Source organism: Bombyx mori, chromosome 10, assembly GCF_030269925.1.
Source record: "Bombyx mori chromosome 10, ASM3026992v2".
Lineage (NCBI taxonomy): Eukaryota > Metazoa > Arthropoda > Insecta > Lepidoptera > Bombycidae > Bombyx > Bombyx mori.
In genome coordinates, this window is record NC_085116.1 from 10,048,606 (window position 1) to 10,068,736 (window position 20,131).

General features: G+C 33.6%; 3 protein-coding genes and 1 long non-coding RNA gene across 9 annotated transcripts in view; 2 read left to right on the forward strand and 2 right to left on the reverse strand.

The window, feature by feature from the left end:
• Window positions 1-13,207, reverse strand: part of LOC101746553 (trafficking kinesin-binding protein milt) — a 50,166-nt gene extending 36,959 nt beyond the window's left edge. The window contains exons 1-4 of one of the 4 annotated variants that reach the window (XM_012697524.4): window positions 11,868-13,207; window positions 9,167-9,217; window positions 8,844-8,933; window positions 3,567-3,671 (exon numbers count right to left, since the gene is read on the reverse strand). Coding sequence is in view for 2 of the 4 variants with exons in the window: in XM_012697520.4 (XP_012552974.1) it covers window positions 3,567-3,671; window positions 6,312-6,399 (193 nt within the window). In the remaining 2 variants the exon portion in view is untranslated. Of the gene's footprint in view, window positions 1-3,566; window positions 3,672-6,311; window positions 6,673-7,802; window positions 7,850-8,843; window positions 8,934-9,166; window positions 9,218-11,733 lie in introns of those variants that run through there. The other 3 variants (XM_062670630.1, XM_012697520.4, XM_012697521.4) reach the window with 3 other exon arrangements.
• Window positions 6,995-11,120, forward strand: LOC134199529 (uncharacterized). The gene is made up of 2 exons (XR_009974065.1): window positions 6,995-7,136; window positions 7,429-11,120. It is a non-coding gene; the product is annotated as an uncharacterized LOC134199529 (long non-coding RNA).
• Window positions 13,208-13,548: 341 nt separating the features above from the next.
• Window positions 13,549-15,844, reverse strand: LOC101739672 (uncharacterized). Its single transcript, XM_012697569.3, has 3 exons — window positions 15,690-15,844; window positions 15,340-15,543; window positions 13,549-13,703 (listed from the first exon to the last, which is right to left on the reverse strand). Exons 1-3 carry the CDS (start codon window positions 15,739-15,741, stop codon window positions 13,555-13,557), a joined length of 405 nt encoding a protein of 134 aa, XP_012553023.1. The 5' UTR covers window positions 15,742-15,844; the 3' UTR covers window positions 13,549-13,554.
• A 622-nt stretch (window positions 15,845-16,466) lies between these two features.
• LOC101746695 (DNA primase small subunit) lies at window positions 16,467-19,832 on the forward strand. 3 transcript variants are annotated; one of them, XM_038013355.2, is made up of 7 exons: window positions 16,467-16,641; window positions 16,711-16,967; window positions 17,106-17,275; window positions 17,643-17,841; window positions 18,562-18,769; window positions 18,983-19,322; window positions 19,763-19,832. In XM_038013355.2, the coding sequence occupies exons 1-7, from the start codon at window positions 16,639-16,641 to the stop codon at window positions 19,780-19,782; spliced, it is 1,197 nt and encodes a 398-aa protein (XP_037869283.1). In that variant the 5' UTR covers window positions 16,467-16,638; the 3' UTR covers window positions 19,783-19,832. The 3 variants fall into 3 exon arrangements, with proteins under 3 accessions (XP_037869283.1, XP_062526632.1, XP_062526633.1); XM_062670648.1 differs by having other exon boundaries at window positions 16,485-16,641; window positions 18,983-19,832; XM_062670649.1 differs by lacking the exons at window positions 16,467-16,641; window positions 17,106-17,275 and having other exon boundaries at window positions 16,710-16,967; window positions 18,983-19,832.
• Window positions 19,833-20,131: the final 299 nt, after the last annotated feature.

Below are 20,131 nucleotides of genomic sequence, written 5' to 3' on the forward strand. Positions count from 1 at the left end.
TATTATTTCACAACATTCCAATAGATGGCGCTACTTGTATTAGCTTTAAGAAAATTCTTACTGTACAGTGTTTTTTTTCAACGACGAGTAAACTGATTTAATCAAGCCAGGGTTTAATTATTAGGTTCTCGCAAGAGGCATGTTAAGCAATCCTTTATCATTCTTCAACACCAGATCGAAACTTAACTGAACGAAAACAATACCGCATGAATTACGAATTTTAATTGCTTTTGTTTTCAGTTACGTAAGGTTCTTGTCTGTTTGCAATAACACATTTTTAGTTTATCGCATCGCATACGTTTATTTAATGTACAATATCCATTTCAATTCACTGAACAGGTCTATTACGATTACGAGTATATAAAATATGTCATTTAATTGGTTTTATAAATTTGAAAATAGCTGTCGAATAATAACATATCCACGTAGTGTATCATGTAGTGAGTCACAGCGTAGAACAGAAAAATAAAGTCTCCCATTCAATTGGTGTGGGGCCAGTACAGTCCTGGAACAGCTAATGCATGACGTCACAAATGTTCTGAATCACACGTACCTACTTCCTATTTCAATACGCATGCCCATAAAACCGGTTCAATTCGATTCAAACAGACACTATAGAAATTTGGTTTTTTCATTTATTTTGATCACATCGCCGTTTAGGTGTATGTCTGAATTAGCAAGCAAATATACTTAAGTACGTGTAATGGCTGAATGCAGCGAATGCAGTTTAGCGGCAACCGGGACGCATTCTGTCGGGAGGACGATGACTCGAGGCGATGAGACACCATTATTTATAGAGTTAGCTGTTACTGGCGCCGCCGGAAGCCGCGGGCATTTACTAGGTCGGAACAAAGAGTAGCAATGTTGTCATTTTGTCGATCGTTTTGAACCAACTATAATTCGAACAGAACTGAAGTTTTGGCATTATATTTGGATTTCACCGTAGATGGCTATGATCCTAATATCCACCTACTATCAAGTTCGGTTCGTTTTCGCGGACGGATTATTAGATAAGATTGTTAAAATGTTTGGTTAACTGGATTTACTTGAGTTTGTTTTATGTACCCAAACAAAAGGTAAAACTCGTAATTTGGAACCGCAGAATATGGACCGTATATTTATTACTTAATGTGGTCCATTATTAATTATACTAAATTGTTTTCGATTAGAATGGATGTCAGAATGAATGTCTCCTGCATTGTCCATAATTATTATTACAAAGCATTTTCGTCAACCATTTGCAAAGTTTTTACTGTTTATTTTCTCGTGTACGTTTTGTATTCTCCTAAAGCGCTTTCATGAATAAATAACTGAATACCTAGTGTTAAGTCATCTCTAATCTCTAAAAGTTAGCGTGGTATGGACATGTGATGCGTAGAGAGAAGATGCATGTGACTAGGAGATGTATGGAAATGGTAGTGCAAGGAAGGGGGAGAAGAGGTCGACCGAAGAAGACATGGATGGAGTGTCTGAATGACGATATGAGAAAGAGAGAAGTGAGTGTTGAGATGACGGCTAATTGAAGAGAATGGAAGAGAAAAATTAACTGTGCCGACCCCACCTAGTGGGATAAGGTGGAGAAAAAGAAGAAGTCATCTCTAATCCAAGAAGAAAATATGTACTCCGTAACACTTACGTAATTTATATCAAGCTACTATTATGGTTCAATGTTGCATTTTTTTTGTCATTTTATTACTGCCGAGGTTTTGAATAGTTCGCTCATACTTCAGCATTTGAATAATATAATAAATACCGTCTAATTTTCTTTAAAAAAATTCTAGACTTATATTTCATCCTAATTGATTTTTTTAAATAGTAATATATACATATGTATTCTAAGGTATTCTGTATTAATTCGGTCCGCAACACTATACCGAGAAGCAATGCCAAATACAAAGTTCATTTCAGTGTCGTTAACGTGTTTGCAAATAGCCTAGGCGTATCACACGAATAGGTTGCGTCCTAGATACTGAGCATTGACCTAATGAAATACACGAGAAGCCTGGAACTAAAACGAAACTAGGACGACGTTACAACAGAAAATCAAATGTTTTTTTAACGTACATCGTATGTTGTAAATTATCTCAACACGTTTTGGCGAAGAAGAATATTTCGTGATTTAACAGCGGCTCTCTTCAGTGTTTATTGCAAATCTGATATTTTTTTTCAAAAGATTTTCCAAGCTACAAAATTTTTTTTCAGAAAATTTATTTTAAAGCAAAAGTGAGTACCAACGCACCATCCAGTCTATTAAGGAAACAATAATGAACGTAGTCAAAGTCTCAGGAATAAGTTTTTTTGTCCTACCTATGCTAGTAACCTAGGTCATGGCAGCGTAACCGGGCGAGTAGGTGAGCTCACGGGACTCTAACCTAAGGACACTAGCCCTAACAATAGCAGTGTTTCTCAAAATCTACCACCGAATCGGAATCGCGACCCACTGAGAAGACCCGAAGAGAAACACAATGAGCTGTGTCTGAGGGTTAATTTGATCGCCGAACCCTTCCTTGCAAGCGAAGGAATCTACGAGAACGATGACCGGTGATTGAGCTACCTAAAAGTACCGTCAGTGGATCGAGAGGAACCAAAATTACGTGGTAATAAGTACAAGTACCGACAACAACAAATTCAAAAGATAAATATTAAGTTTTTAAAGATTTTATTTAATCTTTAAAAAAAAAAAAAAAAAACTGAAATAAAGTATTAATAATAATAATTAATCGTGGCAGACGGTAATTAAAACATGTTTCATATTTACATGATCCCCGCCTGTAATGTTATTGTATTACTCGATCCCATAACGCAGAGATTGTTTCACCCATATTTTACTTCCAACTGTCCAGGAAAAAGGGTACCAAAAACAATGAATTCAAATAATTCATTCTATTATTTGAAAAAATATATAAGTAATAATTATCATTATATAAAATGCTCAATGACCACGAGCAAGCAATCTCTCGAAACGCTCTGTATTCAAGACAATTGGTTCCAGATTGAACTGGTGTACTCTACTTCTACGACAGACGGTACGGCTATAAAACGCATGTTAGATGATCGTATAAACAAAGAGTTCCTTTTTTATGTTGCAGAACAAACTTTGTTTGCTTTACATGTATCAATGAGACATGACAACGTGAAAACCACCTTGGGACATGAGGTCTAGTCTTAATTGTATTGTGTAAAGCCTATCCCACCCTTCAAATACCAGTTGGTGACGAAGAACGCTGCTGCATATCTCTTTTGAACCCCTTAAGTCTTATTTTACCACACCTACAGTAATATACACTATAGTGGTATTCTAGATCACACGGCAGCCACTATTATTATTTTCTTGTACCTTATACAAATAAATCACAAAATCCGCTAAATTATATTACTTAAAGCAAATTGTAAATTTAATTAAATCTACTTAACATTGGTTCATACATTATTGTTTTGCAATGAAAGTAGACGTAGATCGTAAAACACTCTGAAGCTATTTCGATAATTTTACCTTACATTGCAATGTTTACCCAATTAAAGAATTAAATACGCTAATAATAGCATATAGTTGTTTTTCATCTTACCTCCGAATTGCGTTAGACTATCTGCTCTCAGCCGATACTTTGGTATGTGCTCTTGGAGAAGGCTGACGATCTCTACCTCGGGCACCTCCTCGCTATTGCACACCTCTGTAGACAAAACAAAATATCTAAATACAAAAATGTATTTTCCCTGAGAACTATGGATCATTGGACCTGAATGGTAAATGGTCAACAATCGTGTATCTGTAAATAACAGGAAAACATGTGGTTGTGTGTCTAGTAATGCGAACTTGATCGCAATGCGGCCTTTCTTGGCGTCTAGAGTAGTTGAACGCGTTTCACAGGACTCGGGTGTCTACATTCCGTGTTTAGTGTAGAGGTACTAGACAGAATCAATAGTTCCCTCCGGCGCGTTGGTCAATAGCGCCAGACGAAGTGCGTGCACTCGGAAAGCATTGACGTAGACAATTCCACATGTGTTCCAATAAAAAAAAAAATTGAAAAGGGACTGATCAAAAAATTTCAAAGGAAAGTATGCTATCGAAATATTTAAAAATTTACTTTAAATTTTTAAGTGAAAAAAAAACAACACTTTTCCTTGACCCCGTTAAAGTTGGCACTCACATTCGAAGAAGTCTAAAATAACTTTAAGTACAAGATAGCTGATATCAATTCACTGAACGTCGCTAATAATACGCGACACAATTGTTGTTGTTATTGACAGCTGTTGATCTTAAAATAATACATACCTAGTATAAATATAATCGTTCGTAAAATATGTAATTAAATCCCAGAAACGTATATAAGATCTTCTCTTCAGAGAAGACGCCTTTTACTATCATACTCGTGCTTCTTTTTTTTTTTTAACTTAACATAATTTTTTCCATTAATAACGTAGGTATTATGATAAACATTAACTCGTGTATTGCCGTTGGATAAAGGCCAACAATCCATACTACAGATTTACAATTTGAAATAACGCTGTAGAATCTTAATTCAATTTGAGACGAAATTAGTCAAGAAACGTAAAATTATGTAATAATTGAATTAACCCGAATTGGCACGAACACGTACATACATCTATAATTTCACCGCTTTTATGATGTCATTAAGGGAAATACTACTATATTCTGTTCACGTTTTTAAACAGTCTTCTAAAGATTCCAATTCGATTAATGTAGATTCCGATGCGTAGGCATATACTAATAAAACAAATAATACGTGACTTCGACGGAAATGGCCAAAGCCATGGTTGATTAAGCAATAATTAAACATTCCAATAGGGAGGGCTGATGTAAAGAAAGTCGTATAGGGTTTTAAAATAAAAATGCAGCTGTTTCGTCTATCAAACATCCCAGAGTAGACCACACAAGGAACTATTATTATAGTTCACACTGAAATACGTATATCTATGCACTGATATTTCCAAGACTTTAGCTATTCTTGTCTTTGATTCTTAAAACGTATTTTCTGTGTAAAGTGTGTTAGAACGGCGAAGAAAAAAAAACATTTACGTAAGAAACTTTAAAATGGCAATACTTCAATTGGCAATGTTATTGATTTTTTTATACCTTATTTTTGAAGAAACTGGACAATATGATGCAGATATGGATTTTATATAGAAAACTATTCTCTGTTGCCATTCTGCCGGAAGGGCATAGGAAAGACGGTAAGCAGTCGACGTCGCCCTAAGCCCGTCATTTCGGATCCTCCCGATCCACTAACGGTGCTTTTAGATATCTTAAGCACCGGTCATCGTTCCCGTCGAACCTGTCACTTATGACGAAGGGCTCGGCGAATAAATTAACCCACAGACACAGCTTCTCGCCGGATCTTCTCGGTGGGTCGCGTTTCCGATCCGATGGTAGATTCTGCGAAGCACTGCTCTTGGTAGTGTTAATATTAGCAACTTCATTAGGTTTGAGCCCCGTGAGTCCACCTACTTGTTAGGTTACACTGATATTGCCTCTCAAAGCTTGGACTGTCATCGTTCTCGGCGAACCTACTAGTTCTGTGAATCTAGTATAACCCTCGAAGTTACTAGAATAGGTAGGAAAAAAAAAAGATGGGAATTAGTTTAAATAGAATACAGGCAATCCACGTTTCCCCTTATACGCAACGTAACTGATTCGTTCGTCACTCACTTATACATACCATTCATATTCACTTATACTAAAACTTTTTTTAAATGTATGTATCAAATATCTAACGGATCAGTTGACCCAAAATTCAAGTTACGAAAAATTATTTTCTTTTCCATATTCAACAATATGATAAGCTAGCGATTTTTTTTATTATGCTTCGGTTGTATTGTGTAATATATGTTTGGAAATCATTTTGAACAACTTCGTATAAAATATGCAGATATCAAAAGACCAATAGAATACAATACTTTTTTAATTACTATAGCTTAATATCCTGATCAAGACAACCAGTACTAAAAAAACAATATATTATAATTCAATGATTTATAGTTAAGCTTGTTATTCAAGGATATTTTTGTAGTTCTTAAACAACATTAATTTGTTTATTACTAGCTATCGACAAACGAGCTCGTTGCCCGCATCTTCTTAATCGATTACAGGAATCCATCGACATAACAAAGTAGAAACCTAGAGACAAAAGATTGTAGTTTGGATGCCACCTACCACATAATTTCCATATTAAAATTCATAATTCTATTGTATTTGAATATTTAATTACCTACAGTCCTAAGCTGTCATTCTTATTTTGAAAATACTGAATGTTTATTTGACAGTTAGACGTTTTAATGTTTAACTGACTCACCATTGTTCCAGTCCAACAGCAAATCCTGACGTTTTTCATACAACTCGTCACGACGCCGTGGTCGCGGCCGCGGTCTTTTTTCACTCATATCGTCACATAAGATCGTGATTCAAATAAAAATGTACATTAACTTTTCACTCACATTATTTTCATCACAACCAAAAATGTTGACCAAAGATTTCGTTAAAATTTGCGAACGTGCACTACGAAACGAACTCCCCAATATTGAATTTTGTAATTACCTATACATACATCTGATAACAGATAAAAGTCATAAAGACTGATAGTACTTTTGAAATTATCGTTAGCGTTTAGTGACAGTTTTTGGATAAACCTTAAACAACTACAGCGCTATGATCTAAAAAGTGTTCTGAAGATTCGGAATGCAAATCTCTCCGTTTGGCTCATTCAGACACGCTATCATTGTGTGATGGTTAATTTTTATTGTTTAATTCAAACATAATATGTTTCTCTCGTGACGCACAATCATTGATCACATGACGATCCATAATCGATATTTATTGATTGCCACGATCGTTATTCTTTATTAAACAAAAGTTTACGTATCAGCGGAAGTAACTAAATTGTATTCAAAAATAGATGAATTTTAAGGATTCTTATCGATCGATTTAAAGAAGCTATAGTGAAAAGTAACAAGAAATATAAATGTCAACTGCGAAATCGATGTTACAAGAGTCGTCTTCGTATAGTGCGAATATTTACTTAGTTTTACAAATAAAGAATGCCAGTCTGTCCGTAACCTTCTACGTAATGGAAATTTTGAACACAGTTGCATCAAGCGCAGCTGGTTGTATAATATCAATGGTAATTCATTATTTTACTTATAATGATAATTGTAAGTATTCATGGAGTGATCAGGTGATTTCCTTCCTTCCTTGCCTTCGACAACAAATAAAAAAACCTGACTGTTACTGAAGGCCTCAAATCAATGACACATTACATTAGACTTATTCAAGCGTGTGACCAATAAAAATACGAATGTCGTCAGCGTCAAAGTGTTGGGCTCACAGCCATAGCGGGATCACCTCGCCAACAAAAATTTTAGGTTATACGCTGCCTCAACCAACAGATTCAATGTTTTTGTTACTTATTACAGAGTCGCGGCCTTGTCAATGACGCATCGAACATTGAATAATAGTTTTTACTGACCGAAATGCATTCTCCTTTGAAAAGGCGGCAGCAAAAAACATCAAACTAATTGTGTAACGAATTTAAACTTATAACCTTTTCTTTATTCTTATTAATTTTAATTGTTTTTAAAACAATACAGAACAAATTGTCTTCTTAATAATTGCCGTTCGCGTTCTGAACGCAGACATAATGAGGTCGCTTTGTATGCTTATATAAGTTCTGCTATCAAAGAACATTATATGCTATGTATATTATATTAATCTTATACTTATTATAGTTTAGTTAAGTACTTTTGTATTCGTTATTGAGTTGCGATTGTTATCAAAACTTTCTACTTACTTTCTTTTTATAATGGCATCAGACGGTTTTATTAATCATGAAAATATCAAATCTAGTTTGAAAATCAAAGCGTATACACAGGTGAAATATAATAATTATATTTTTTATTAAAGCTTATATTAGACTAAGGTGTATCAATATAGTGTTAATCGTGTATAACATAATACATTTAATTCATTCATAAATAAAATGATGTGATGAGAATAATAACTAAAAATAAAAATAAATCTTTAATAAAATTAAGTTTCAAATAAAGAGTTTTAAATTCATTAAAATGTTAAATGTAAAATGAGTTTAAAAACTGTTTACTGTCAAAAACGAGTTTCGATTCTTGTTATTTAATAGAAAATGAACATGAAATATCCGATACATGCCACTCCAATACGCAAATATTGTGGTACCTTTCATTGTTTACGACTTGCACACTGTGCAGGCTGAAGGTCCTCGACCAACAAATTATTTCAATACATACATAATATACTTTGTGTATCTTCCTTGCAATTTGTTGGCTGCAACTATTGTACGTGTGTAATACCTATTTGAATTAAAATAATTATTTTATTCAGCTTTCAGTGATATTTACAATTACATAATGCGATTTTTCTTTCACTCAGAATTACTAACGTAAAATCGTTTTGCTATATTGATCTATCTGAAATAATGGTCCTACAGAACAAAGTCATGTGAAAATAATAATAAAAAAAAAACATGGTAACGTAAGATATTTTCTATGATGACGCCGACGGGAGTGCATCGATTTTCTGATAATCCCGCGGGATAGCGTCAGAAGCGGCAGCGCGAGACTGAAGCGTGTGCGCCGCCCGACCTCCAGGAATAACCAAGACCTGGCAAGCAGCCAATCATATGGATGCGTGATCGTATCTCCCATTCATAAACCGAATGTTTTAAATATACTTTGGAGCCTGTTCGGAAATTAACTGTTTATTGTAGGTAAGTCCTAAATTTTGGGAATTTAAAAGGTGAAATTTTCGGTTCTAAAATCTTATAGAGCACATAATGATTTCAATACATATAACATACCAGTTAGAGTAGCGACGTTGCGAGTTGTACGCGGTGCTAGCGAGGGCGCGCGGTCCACATCCTGAAGGGCCGCCAGCTTGACGAGCTGCCCTATAAAAAAGGCCATTAACCGCTTAAACAAATAAACAATGCGCTTTAACAGCTAAAACAACCAAAAACAAGTGTTGAGCGTGACATTGAGATCTATAGTGGATAATCTAATCGTGAATTTTCAGCTTTGGCAGATAATAAAAGCAAGCATTTATTATGTATTTTTCCACGTTGATAAATAGAAAGTGATTTGATTTTTCGGTGTGACGTTCAAATAAACAGTAGCGACTTACAATTTCAGTTTCACACTCTAGTCAGCGACTGGTTACATTTGTGAAGAAAACCTGCAAGAACAGTGAAGATAAGTACAAGTTGCAATGTTTGCATAATGTTTAACTCAAGAGTATTTTTAGCGGATATCTATTGGGGAGACAAGCTATAATACTAACCAACGTCATTTTGGTGATATAACGTTTATGCCAAATTAGATGAGCATGTTCTGATCTTAAGAGATCTTTTCGATCTTTCGATCATTTTAAGCATTCGGTACGACGTTAATAAAAATGATGGATAACAATTATTAGGACAAATGACTTTCGCCAAAGTTGATGCAAAAATTCGGTGTTTCATATTACAGTTTACTTGAATTTCATTCTTTCTAACTCAAATCAGCTAGTTCAACTACAGTGCACATACATATTGGCGTAAACACCCGATTGGATTTTCGAAAGCACAAAAAATTTACCGGCGTAAACACCCGATTGGATTTTCGAAAGCACAAAAAATTTACCAAGATTAATAATCAAATTATGTAAGTGTAATGCAAATTTTTTGTTGCGAGCGGTACATTGCTACTAGTTCACAATCACTTTGATTTACTAGAAGAACATGTATTTATGATACGTTTAAAAATATATTTTCTATAGCTATTAGGATTTTAGTTTATCATTTGTGATTCGAAAAGGGTATCTTTATACTTACAAGTAAATGAAATAAATTGTACTGTAGACATTAACGGTGTTTTTAGACTGGTAAAAAACGGTATTTAAATCTACTAAATTTACACTTTCCCGTTTTATTCTCATTAAAAGGTATGCTGCACCATTCTTTAAATAAGACTAAATCTCAATTATAAACTACTCAAATCAAGGTTTCAAACACTTAAGCCAGCCAAACACTTTGGAACCTCCTCCAAAATCTCTGCACTAGGAAATTGGGCTCCTTTTTTTGGGCTTACCTATCACACACTTCAAGTTATACTAAGACTTTAGTTCTAGTTTTACTTTTGTCTTTACACTATTTTGCAATTATTTATATACATATTTTGTAATTTTAAACAGCTGTGTTTATTATCTAGGATTTTAAAATTAATTAATTTAAATTTTAAGCCAGCTCATAGGAGATTAAGCTAAAATTTTTATGATTATCTATATTTTTTCATTATCAATTGATTTCCTTATTGATCTACTGTCTAGTTACAGGAGTTGTATATGCTACTTATTGGTAAATACATATGCACCTTGTATTGTGCCATTCCAGAAAAAGAAAATAAGTAGTGGTTCAGGTATTTTCTGACATAAGTAATAATAAAAAAAAATGTAATGAAATTCCAGAAACTTTTTTAACAGCAAGTATTTAAGACTAAGGCATATTGTAAGCCTCTGACATTGATAATGCTATGTGCAACTGTAATCAGTCACCATCAGATGGGTCATATAGACTGAAGAAAGTGGAATTGTCGTAAGTTGGAGAAACCGACTTAAAGCCAGAGCCATATAATATATAGCCATTTAATAACATATACATATAATGTAATATGGTAAAAAGTGTTTTAGCTCAAAATGCAAGTTACAACATTTTCGCTTTCTCCCGTCTACATATTCATCTGGTGACAAGGTCAAAAACAAATCTCCCACAGAGACAGCTATCGCCATCCTGTCTATTTCTGATGTGAAGCAGTCATGACATATCTTAGTTTGTGTGGAGAAGCCCTTGTACAATACAATAATCTTCAACATCCTGTTCAGAAAATTGATGGCATGCATATTGGGATGTATATGAACTCTGGAAAATCCATACACCTTACACTACTTGCACTTACATCCTTACATTGTCCTACACAGGTAATAAAAGAAAATTTATATCTACATTTCGGTTACTACGTGAAATCATAGGGAATATTACCAAATTTCACTTTAGATTCTTTAGTTCCTAAAATACCAACCTAATAAACTTAGTAAATGAAGACTTTTCTGTTTTTATTAGATTGTATTTAACATTTTAACTCCAAAAAGGTCATGTTATTTAACTGTTGCTAATATGTACCCAAAATACAGTTCAGAGTGATTGTTTTGATTTAAAATTTAGTTCAGTTTTGAAAGTGAGACGGAGTATGAAGCAGACATGGCACCTCCTCTTGCAAACAGTCATATTTTTGTTTCAATTTATTAATCAGTTTTATTGTAATCCACAACTAAACTGTGTAATAAGCTTTATGCTTACATACTTAAATATATATCTCCAAACCCCTAAGCCCAAATATACCTAACTAATAAAAATTCAGACTCTAACCAGGAATAAAGCTTAGCTTTGAATCATAGTGATCAGCATCACTAAATGACCAGTTAATTGACTGCTAAATGTGATTTAGTTATGTTCTTTTGTTTAAGCCTTCTTTACTGTCATGAATGGGTGTTGTGTTTATTCATATTTCATTAATGAAAGCATTTATTAAAGTTACTCCATGTATTAACTTATTGTTTAGACAACACGAAAATAGAATGATTACACAACAAACTTGGACCCTCAACAGACCTTCAATGTTAATACCCATTACAAACGGATTATAATAAATACTTACAGACTTTAAACATCACTATAGTGACTGACCGTAGTGCCGTAAAAACCATGAACCACTCGTTACGCTTCAAATTTAATTTAAGATTTTAAACAAACACTGAGCAGGTCTTTTCATTTTAGGATTTAATAACCCACCGTATTTTTTCCAATCTTCTAATATTTCGTTTTCCAACTATTCAGTTCAATTTTTGTCTTTATTTTAATTTTTAGTTGCAATTTAACACACACGGTTCTTTTTTTTAAATCTATAAAACAGTACATATGTACTCATGACTATAAAATTAAAATATTGACATTAGTGGCTAACTTCAGTTTCAGACGGAGACAAGGCCTCTGGCAGCTATGTATTTTTTAATAGATTTTATGACCTGGTAACTAAGGCTTTTAGGTCAAGTCTATTTTAATGAAAACTTTTTTTAAATGAAAAATCATATTAAGAAATGAAATGAAGTTGATTAATATAAAACATGGCATGAACTGAAATGATATGAGATGATATGGGATGGAATATACAATCTCAGCAAAATTGTGGTCATTTACTGAGACTTTTTCGGTGGACGTTTTGGAGGATCTCGAGAAGTTACGTTCAGCGGCTTTGTTTCATTTTCCCACATTTGTGTACTATCGCAGATACTAAACAATTAATAAATAATAATGATAAACCAACGTCAATACACATTTAAACCTAACGAAACACTAAATAGACAAAATAAAACAAATCAGACGACTTCACTCCTCGCGTTCCCGCCAAAAAGTCGACCACAATATTTTTTAAAAAGATTTTATGACCTGGTAACTAAAGCTTTTAAGTCATGTCTATTTTAATTTATATTCTTATTTTTAAGAAAAATGATAATATGGAGTGAAATGACATGAAATGGAGATGATTTACTCCACGGCAAAAGAACAACATCGCGTAATAAAAATAAAACCCACAAAATTATAATTTGCTTAATGGCTAGTGGTAGGACCTCTTGGGAATCCGCACGGATAGGTACCACCACCCTGCTCATTTTCTGCCGTGAAGCAGTGAATGCTTTTCCGTTTGAAGGGTGGGGCAGCCGTTGTATGTAAGTATACTGAGACCTTAGAACTAATCATCTCAATGTGGGTATCGGTATTTACGTTGTAGATGTCTATGGGCTTCGGTAACCACTTAACACTAGTTGGGCTATGAGCACGTCTACCCAAGTAGGTATGGAATTAAAAGCAAATAAAAAAACTTCCACAATGAAGGAAGACCATCGTATAATAAAAATCGAATCCGCTGATAATTTGCATAATTACCGGTACTATACAATCGAGATCTAGACTTCATGTCTCAAAGCTTGTGGCGGTATTTACTTAGTAATTGTTGGCTATGGGCTTCGATAACCGCACGCAAGTACATTCGCCCGTATATGCAAAAAAAAAATACTTTAAATTTTAAATTCGTGTACTATCTTTGAATAAAAAATTTTCAAACACTAGCTGACCCAGCAGACTACGTAGCGCCTCAATTGATGAATAAAAGACCTAAACTTTTGTATAAAATAAACTTAGAACAAACAAAAGGAATCCGTCCGACGTAGAACACGTCAAAGAAAAAACAAAATTGTTATTTTTATTTAATTCCGATTATTTTCATATTTATCTACCTTTTAAATCTTCTCTGGACTTCCACAAATAATTCAAGACCAAAATTAGCCAAATCAGTCAAGCCGTTCTCGTGTTTTAGCAAGACTAACAAACAGCAAGTCATTGTTATATATATAGATAAATAGATTGCCAAAAAATATTGTTGGACATTGAGCAATAGTGAAAACCAAACAACATGACAATATTATAAAACTGATATATTTACTATTCTTGGTTCTGTTCCATATAAAGTTTCATAAACATGCTGTAAAAATCCTATCGTAGATATTATTAATAAGGCCAGTAAAGTGATAATTACGCAGCACATGTAAAAAATCCAAAAGAACAAAACACCTGCAATAAACATGAACATCAATTTTAATACGTTTGGAACCTCTGGGTTTGCGGAGGGACTTCGGTTCCCTCTGTATTTTGTACCGTATGTTCCATGGGGAGTGCTCTGAGGAATTGTTCGAGATGATACCGGCATCTCGTTTTTACCATCGCACCGCCCGCCACCGGAGTAGAGTTCATCCATACTACCTGGAGCCACTGCGGTCATCCACAGTGCGTTTCCAGAGGTCTTTTTTGCCACGTACCCTCCGGCTATGGAATGAGCTCCCCTCCACGGTGTTTCCCGAGCGCTATGACATGTCCTTTTTCAAACGAGGCTTGTGGAGAGTATTAAGCGGTAGGCAGTGGCTTGGCTCTGTCCCTGGCATTGCTGAAGTCCATGGGCGACGGCAACCACTCACCATCAGGTGGGCGGCATGCTCGTCTGCCTACAAGGGCAATAAAAAATAATAATAATAATAGTACTAGTACTTCGTAATTTATAGAAAAAGTTGTGAAGTTAATTTGCATAATGATTAGATTTTGTTCCTTAAATGAAGCCAGTATCCAATCGTCGTTGTGAACTTCTTGTAAAAATGACGGAAGAATGAAGCTTTATAAGCGTAGGCAGTAGAAAATTGTTCTTAGAATCTCTAAAGATGTGTTCCTGTTTTTACACAATATAATGATTCTGCTAGAGTAGAAACCAAAAAAAAGTATTTTAATAATTTTTCCTATGATTGTTTCCTACTTTGAGAATTGCTTGGAGGAAAGGAAGATTCTTAGGAGGAAATAGAATCCGAGAAGAATTCCTACTAGCAACGCGAAAGTCCACAAAGTTTGATTAGCTGTTGAAATTATTTATGCAGCCGCCAATGATATTTTATATGTAAAAAGAAAGAAAGTAAATATTGTATAAAAGATCATTGACAGCCGCTATTAACGAGACTCTCAAATATATTAAGTGTATAATCTATGAACGAGACAGTACAATGGTGTCATCCTTTTACTTTATTTCAATGCAATTAATATCTCAATGACATGAATCTTACTCGTGTCTTGATTAAAAAATATAACGTTCTACAATAAATGGTTCTAATTTTTTTCTTGAAATTTGACTCTACAATCCTATACCAGACAATACGTCATCCAGTTCTCAAATACAACATACTGTTCACAAAAATACCGACTCGAACCGGATATTGTACCCCGTTAATAAGCCGCTGAATATTTTTCAGGTTACAAACGTCCACTGCTGGACATAGGCCTTCCCAAACCTCGCCACAACGACCAGTTTTGTGCTACCTACATCCAGTGGATTCCAGCGAATCTCAAAGTTGTCAGTCCACCTTGTTTCCCCTCATTCCTGATATAATGTTGTCGGAAAACTCCGAGCATCACCATCGCCACTGCTCTTTGGGTGACATTGAGCTTTCTGATAATGTCCATTGAGAGCGATTACGACATAATGCAATATGTCACACACCGGTCAATGACTTTCGTCTTGAGACAATGTGTGATATTTATGATGTGGCTATCTTTCTAAGGCAGGCTATAGAGTTTTCTAAATAGTATTACAGCCTTGTCTGAAATTTTAATATTTTTTTTTTTAATTCTTTAATATTCAGTATCTAATATTAGTAGTATAGTAACTTACCTTCTAAAAATACAATTACTAGAAATATAGTTGAGGTCATCAAAATAACAGTTACAGAAAAAAACGTAGATATAAGCAGTAAATTTAATAACCAGGCTGCTATTAAAGTCATTGCCAATGGCTTTCTTAGCAACGATTCGATCAATACCTTTGATGCATTAAGAAATTTTTCCGAAGTCTTGCAATACGAATTGTGCAGTGAACCTGAAAATATAGACGAATAATTATTTTCGTAAATTAAAGTAAATACTGTTGGTGGTTTAAACCACAAACACATGTGAAAAGTATTTTAAAAGATCCATTACTTATTAAATTAGGGTTTACGGTTATTTTTTAATGTTCCTACTTACGAAATGACATTTTTACTACTATTAAAAAAGCGGTGTCTTTATTAATTTCCATATTGTTTTAGTAGTCAGAATTTCAGCAGTTTTGACATCAATAACTAAATCAAGATTCAATTCACACACAAAGCTGAATAAAATTTAGGGTAGGTAGTTGAAAAATGTTTACGGGTAGGTTAAAAAATTTTTTTTACATTTGAGTCGACTATTATCAAAGGCGGCAATCTGACTTTTGGACAATGATTGGTAAATCAGAAAAACGAATTATTGACTTTGTATTCCATTGGCAGTCACAAAACTCTTCGGAACGACATCTTAGATAAATAACAGGTTAACTATTAACCTTTATTTAATGCAGGTTTTGAACCGTATTCTTTGAAAGAGACGATTATATTCAAATAAATCTGTATTGACATATCAATAAAAATTTTTTGTCCAAATGTACAGATTGCCGCCTTTGTTAATAGACGACTCATTTAATCGATTCTACAAATTTTCGGTCTCGGATTCCTAATTAGTTTTTATTAAAGGATTTAATGACTTGGTAACTAAGACTTTTAAGTCATGTCTTATTTTAATTTATATTCTTATGTTTATGAAAAATGATATTAAGGAGTGAAATGAAATGAAGATGATTAATTTGAGACATTAATCAACTGGGATGAAATTAAATGAAATGAGATGAGATGGTATGGAATGAAATATAATCTCAGTAAAATGACTGAGATTATAGATAGAGAGATATCATCTCATCTCATTTCATTTAATTTCATCCCAGTTGATTAATGTCTCAAATTAATCATCTTCATTTCATTTCATTTCACTCCATATTGGTTATCATTTTTCATAAAAATAAGAATATAAATTAAAATAAGACATGACTTAAAGGTATTAGTTATCAGGTCATGAAATCCCTAAAAAAAATGTCATTATAGGAGTTGTTGTTTTGGTAAAAATGGTAAGTTCAAATTCAAACTGATCTAAATAAAAAACTAAACTTCTGATTAATATCAATTTAATTGTACAGATTGGCGAACACAATGAAAACATTCTATCTGATATGCTACCCACTTACTATGCCAGGCAATTTCCGCAAAATATATTCTGTAGATGGCTAGCATGCGGTAGTTCGCCTCAACCGCTCTGTAACAGAGAATTATCATTTACTTTAGCTGACGATGTCTACCTCCGTTATTTGTCGATTTCGCATCAAAAGGATTTACAAACCCTTCTTCAAAAGAAATGTCCACACAAATTGGATGTTGGAGCAGTTTACAACACAAAGTATGTTTTATGTCTAAAAGTTTGTATGAAGTTAAAATATCATGCTTGAATATTTAATAAAGTAAATTTCATTTATTAGCATTTAAAAAGCAATATTACACTCTTTTATTGTCACTTGGTATTCTTCCGTTATTTAAGGCCTTCTGTAGGAAGACATGACGCTGTAGTGATATCGCGAGAACTAGTATTCGATATAGATTTAACAGACTATGATGAAATAAGAACATGTTGTCAAGAAGCTAGAGTGTGTGAAAAATGCTGGAAATTTATGGTTATTGCATGTGAAATCATTGATAAAGCTTTAAAAGGTAAATACATGATTTACTTTACTGAGCTACAGACCATTAAAGATTCTTCTATATTTCTATATTTATTTACCACACCACACTCATTAAAATGTAACCTATCTCATGCATACTTGGGGTGGCGAAAAAAAACTACAAAACCATATGTCCAGCAGAGGATGTTTGTGGGCCAATAGAAAAAAAAAAGAAAACCAAAACATATTTACACTGTAGTAGTTAGTTACTTATATATTTCCACTAGTGAATGGATTTTGACTTCAATTATCCACATCTATAGTATTATTTTCATGATACAAGTGATTCATGATTCTTATAATTGACAAAATGATTGATTGAATTCAAATTCACATCCTTGACTTACTAATTTCAGATGACTTCGGGTTCCAAAGCATCCTGTGGGTATTTTCAGGTCGGCGTGGTATTCACTGTTGGGTATCAGATTATGAAGCCAGAACTCTCGATAGTCCAGGTCGAGGAGCTATTGCCGATTACCTTTGTTTAATCGTAGGTGGTGAAAACCAAAGTAAAAAAGTGCATCTTGGCAATGAAAACTTACATTCCAGTATAAGGTTATATCATTTTTTTTTAATTTGATATTCTTACATGAGATTTACATAAATATTTTTTGAAAATGATAGATGATCATAATTTTGTTGATAATAATTTTGTTAATTACTTCTCGCAAAATTAAAAATTACTTTTATGAGTCGATCTACCCATCCAAAGAAGATTAATAAGAAAATACTATTATTTTCTTTCATAAGCTGCTGGAGCACATTACCAGAGTTTTGACCAGTAAAAATCATTACTAAGGCTAAGGGAAAAGTGATTATGATGTAACACTGTATTATTATTGGTTACATGTGAAAATAATTTACATTGGTCATGCTAATCAGAATTTAGAATGCTTAGAATGTTACCTTGATATAATGTCACATATCAAGATCAGGACTAGATTTGACACAAAGTCCCTTTTATATACATACCTTTATATACTTTACAAGTGTATACAGTAAGACATCACCCCCAAACTTATAATTTTAATACCGCTGTCCTTATCATTTTCACTAATAAACTTTTACACTTTATAATTTTATACTACACATAACTTATATAACACTCCCTTGAGGAAGTTACGCATTCCCTTGTATATTTACACGTTTCATGTTCGATCTGATATTCATTTTCGTAAGGAGAATGAGTTAGGCATTAAGTTTACTAATATATAAAATACATGAAGTGTAAGTAATAAATAAATTAAAAATAGTATATTTAAATACTTGTTCCAGGCGTGCCTTAAATATAATAGACAAATACTTTGAACAATTATTACAAGATCAGGAATTTTTAGCAACAGATAAGCTAAACTCATTTTTGAAGTTGATACCAGATGATGCGTTAAAATCACAGGTTGAAACAACTTTGAAAAAAATGCAGGAACCATCATTGAATAAGTGGAACACTTTTATAAATATTTATGAAAATTATTGCAGAGAGGTAAAAAAATAATAAAATTTTGACATAAAGAAAAATTTGGTACTTCATTAAAAATTAGAAATTCATTGAAAAGTCGTTGGCATTTGTTTTTTAAACTGCTTAAATTTTTTTCCAAGGATACAGTTCAAGATTAACCTACATATTAGAAGTTGTGTCCTAAAAAATATGCATATATATGTATGACTCTATTTTGTCATGTTTTTCAATTTGTAGAATGGAAATGTTATACGAAAAATAAAATATCTTATAGAAGAAATAAAAATTCAATATTGCTACCCCAGATTAGATGTTAATGTGACAAAAGGTTTCAATCACTTGCTCAAGTCTCCATTCAGTATACATCCGAAAACTGGAAAAGTGTCTGTTGTTTTCAAGTCAGCAAATGCAAAGAATTTGAAGATCGATGAAATACCAACAATATACAGTTTATTAGATGATAGTGTCGCCGAAAATAACCAACATGAAACTAATATGAAAGCGGCTGTTAAAATTTTCCAAGAACTTGTATTCGCTTTGGAGAAAACTGAAGCTATGAGAAAACGCAGTGATGCCAGTAAGACTATTTTAGTTTTTGTTATCTTGTTTATGTCTACTACTACTACTGAGCTGGCGCTATCACCACTGGCGCTGTCACACCAGCGGTACTTGGGCCTCCCTACGGGGCGGCGTCCCTCCGGTACACCCGTTTCACAGCCCGATCCTGCTCCATACGTACTACATGTCCGAACCATCCGAGCCTCCGTGCCTTCATCTCCCCCAGAATATTTCGCTCACCAAAAAGCCTCTCCACATCCTTATTTTTCCGGACGTGCCAAGAACCGTCTTCTTTCCGAACTGGTCCTAGTATTTTTCTCAATACCTTTCGCTCAATACCTTTGTTTCGGAGCGAAAGGTTGTTAATGTCTAAACTGAAATAATAACCAGAGTAAATGTTAAATGTGTTTAAATGGAACTTGTCTAAAGAACTCTTTATAATTATTATTTTTGTTGCAGATACATCATTGGATTTTTAAATCAATGAACATGTGATTCTCAAATAAAGTTTAATAATGAAAATATGTAATTGGTTGGCTGATGTTTTTTTTCTGTATGTAAGGGTGAACGATCTTACGGTCTACTTGCTGTTAAATGGTAAATGTAGGTTGCATAATGGCCTTCCCTTAATCCAAACAGAAGCATAAGTATGCAGAAATGAGTTGGGCTTTTTACATCTTATTGACTTATTTGAAGGTACTCACAGTCTACCTGATCGTAAGGTAAATTTCATTGCTTATGGTAATAGTTAATGCACAGGAGCAATGTGACTGTTTCTTATCACGTTTCAAACCTTTAGCATGCCTATACATGGCGCATAAGTGGAGA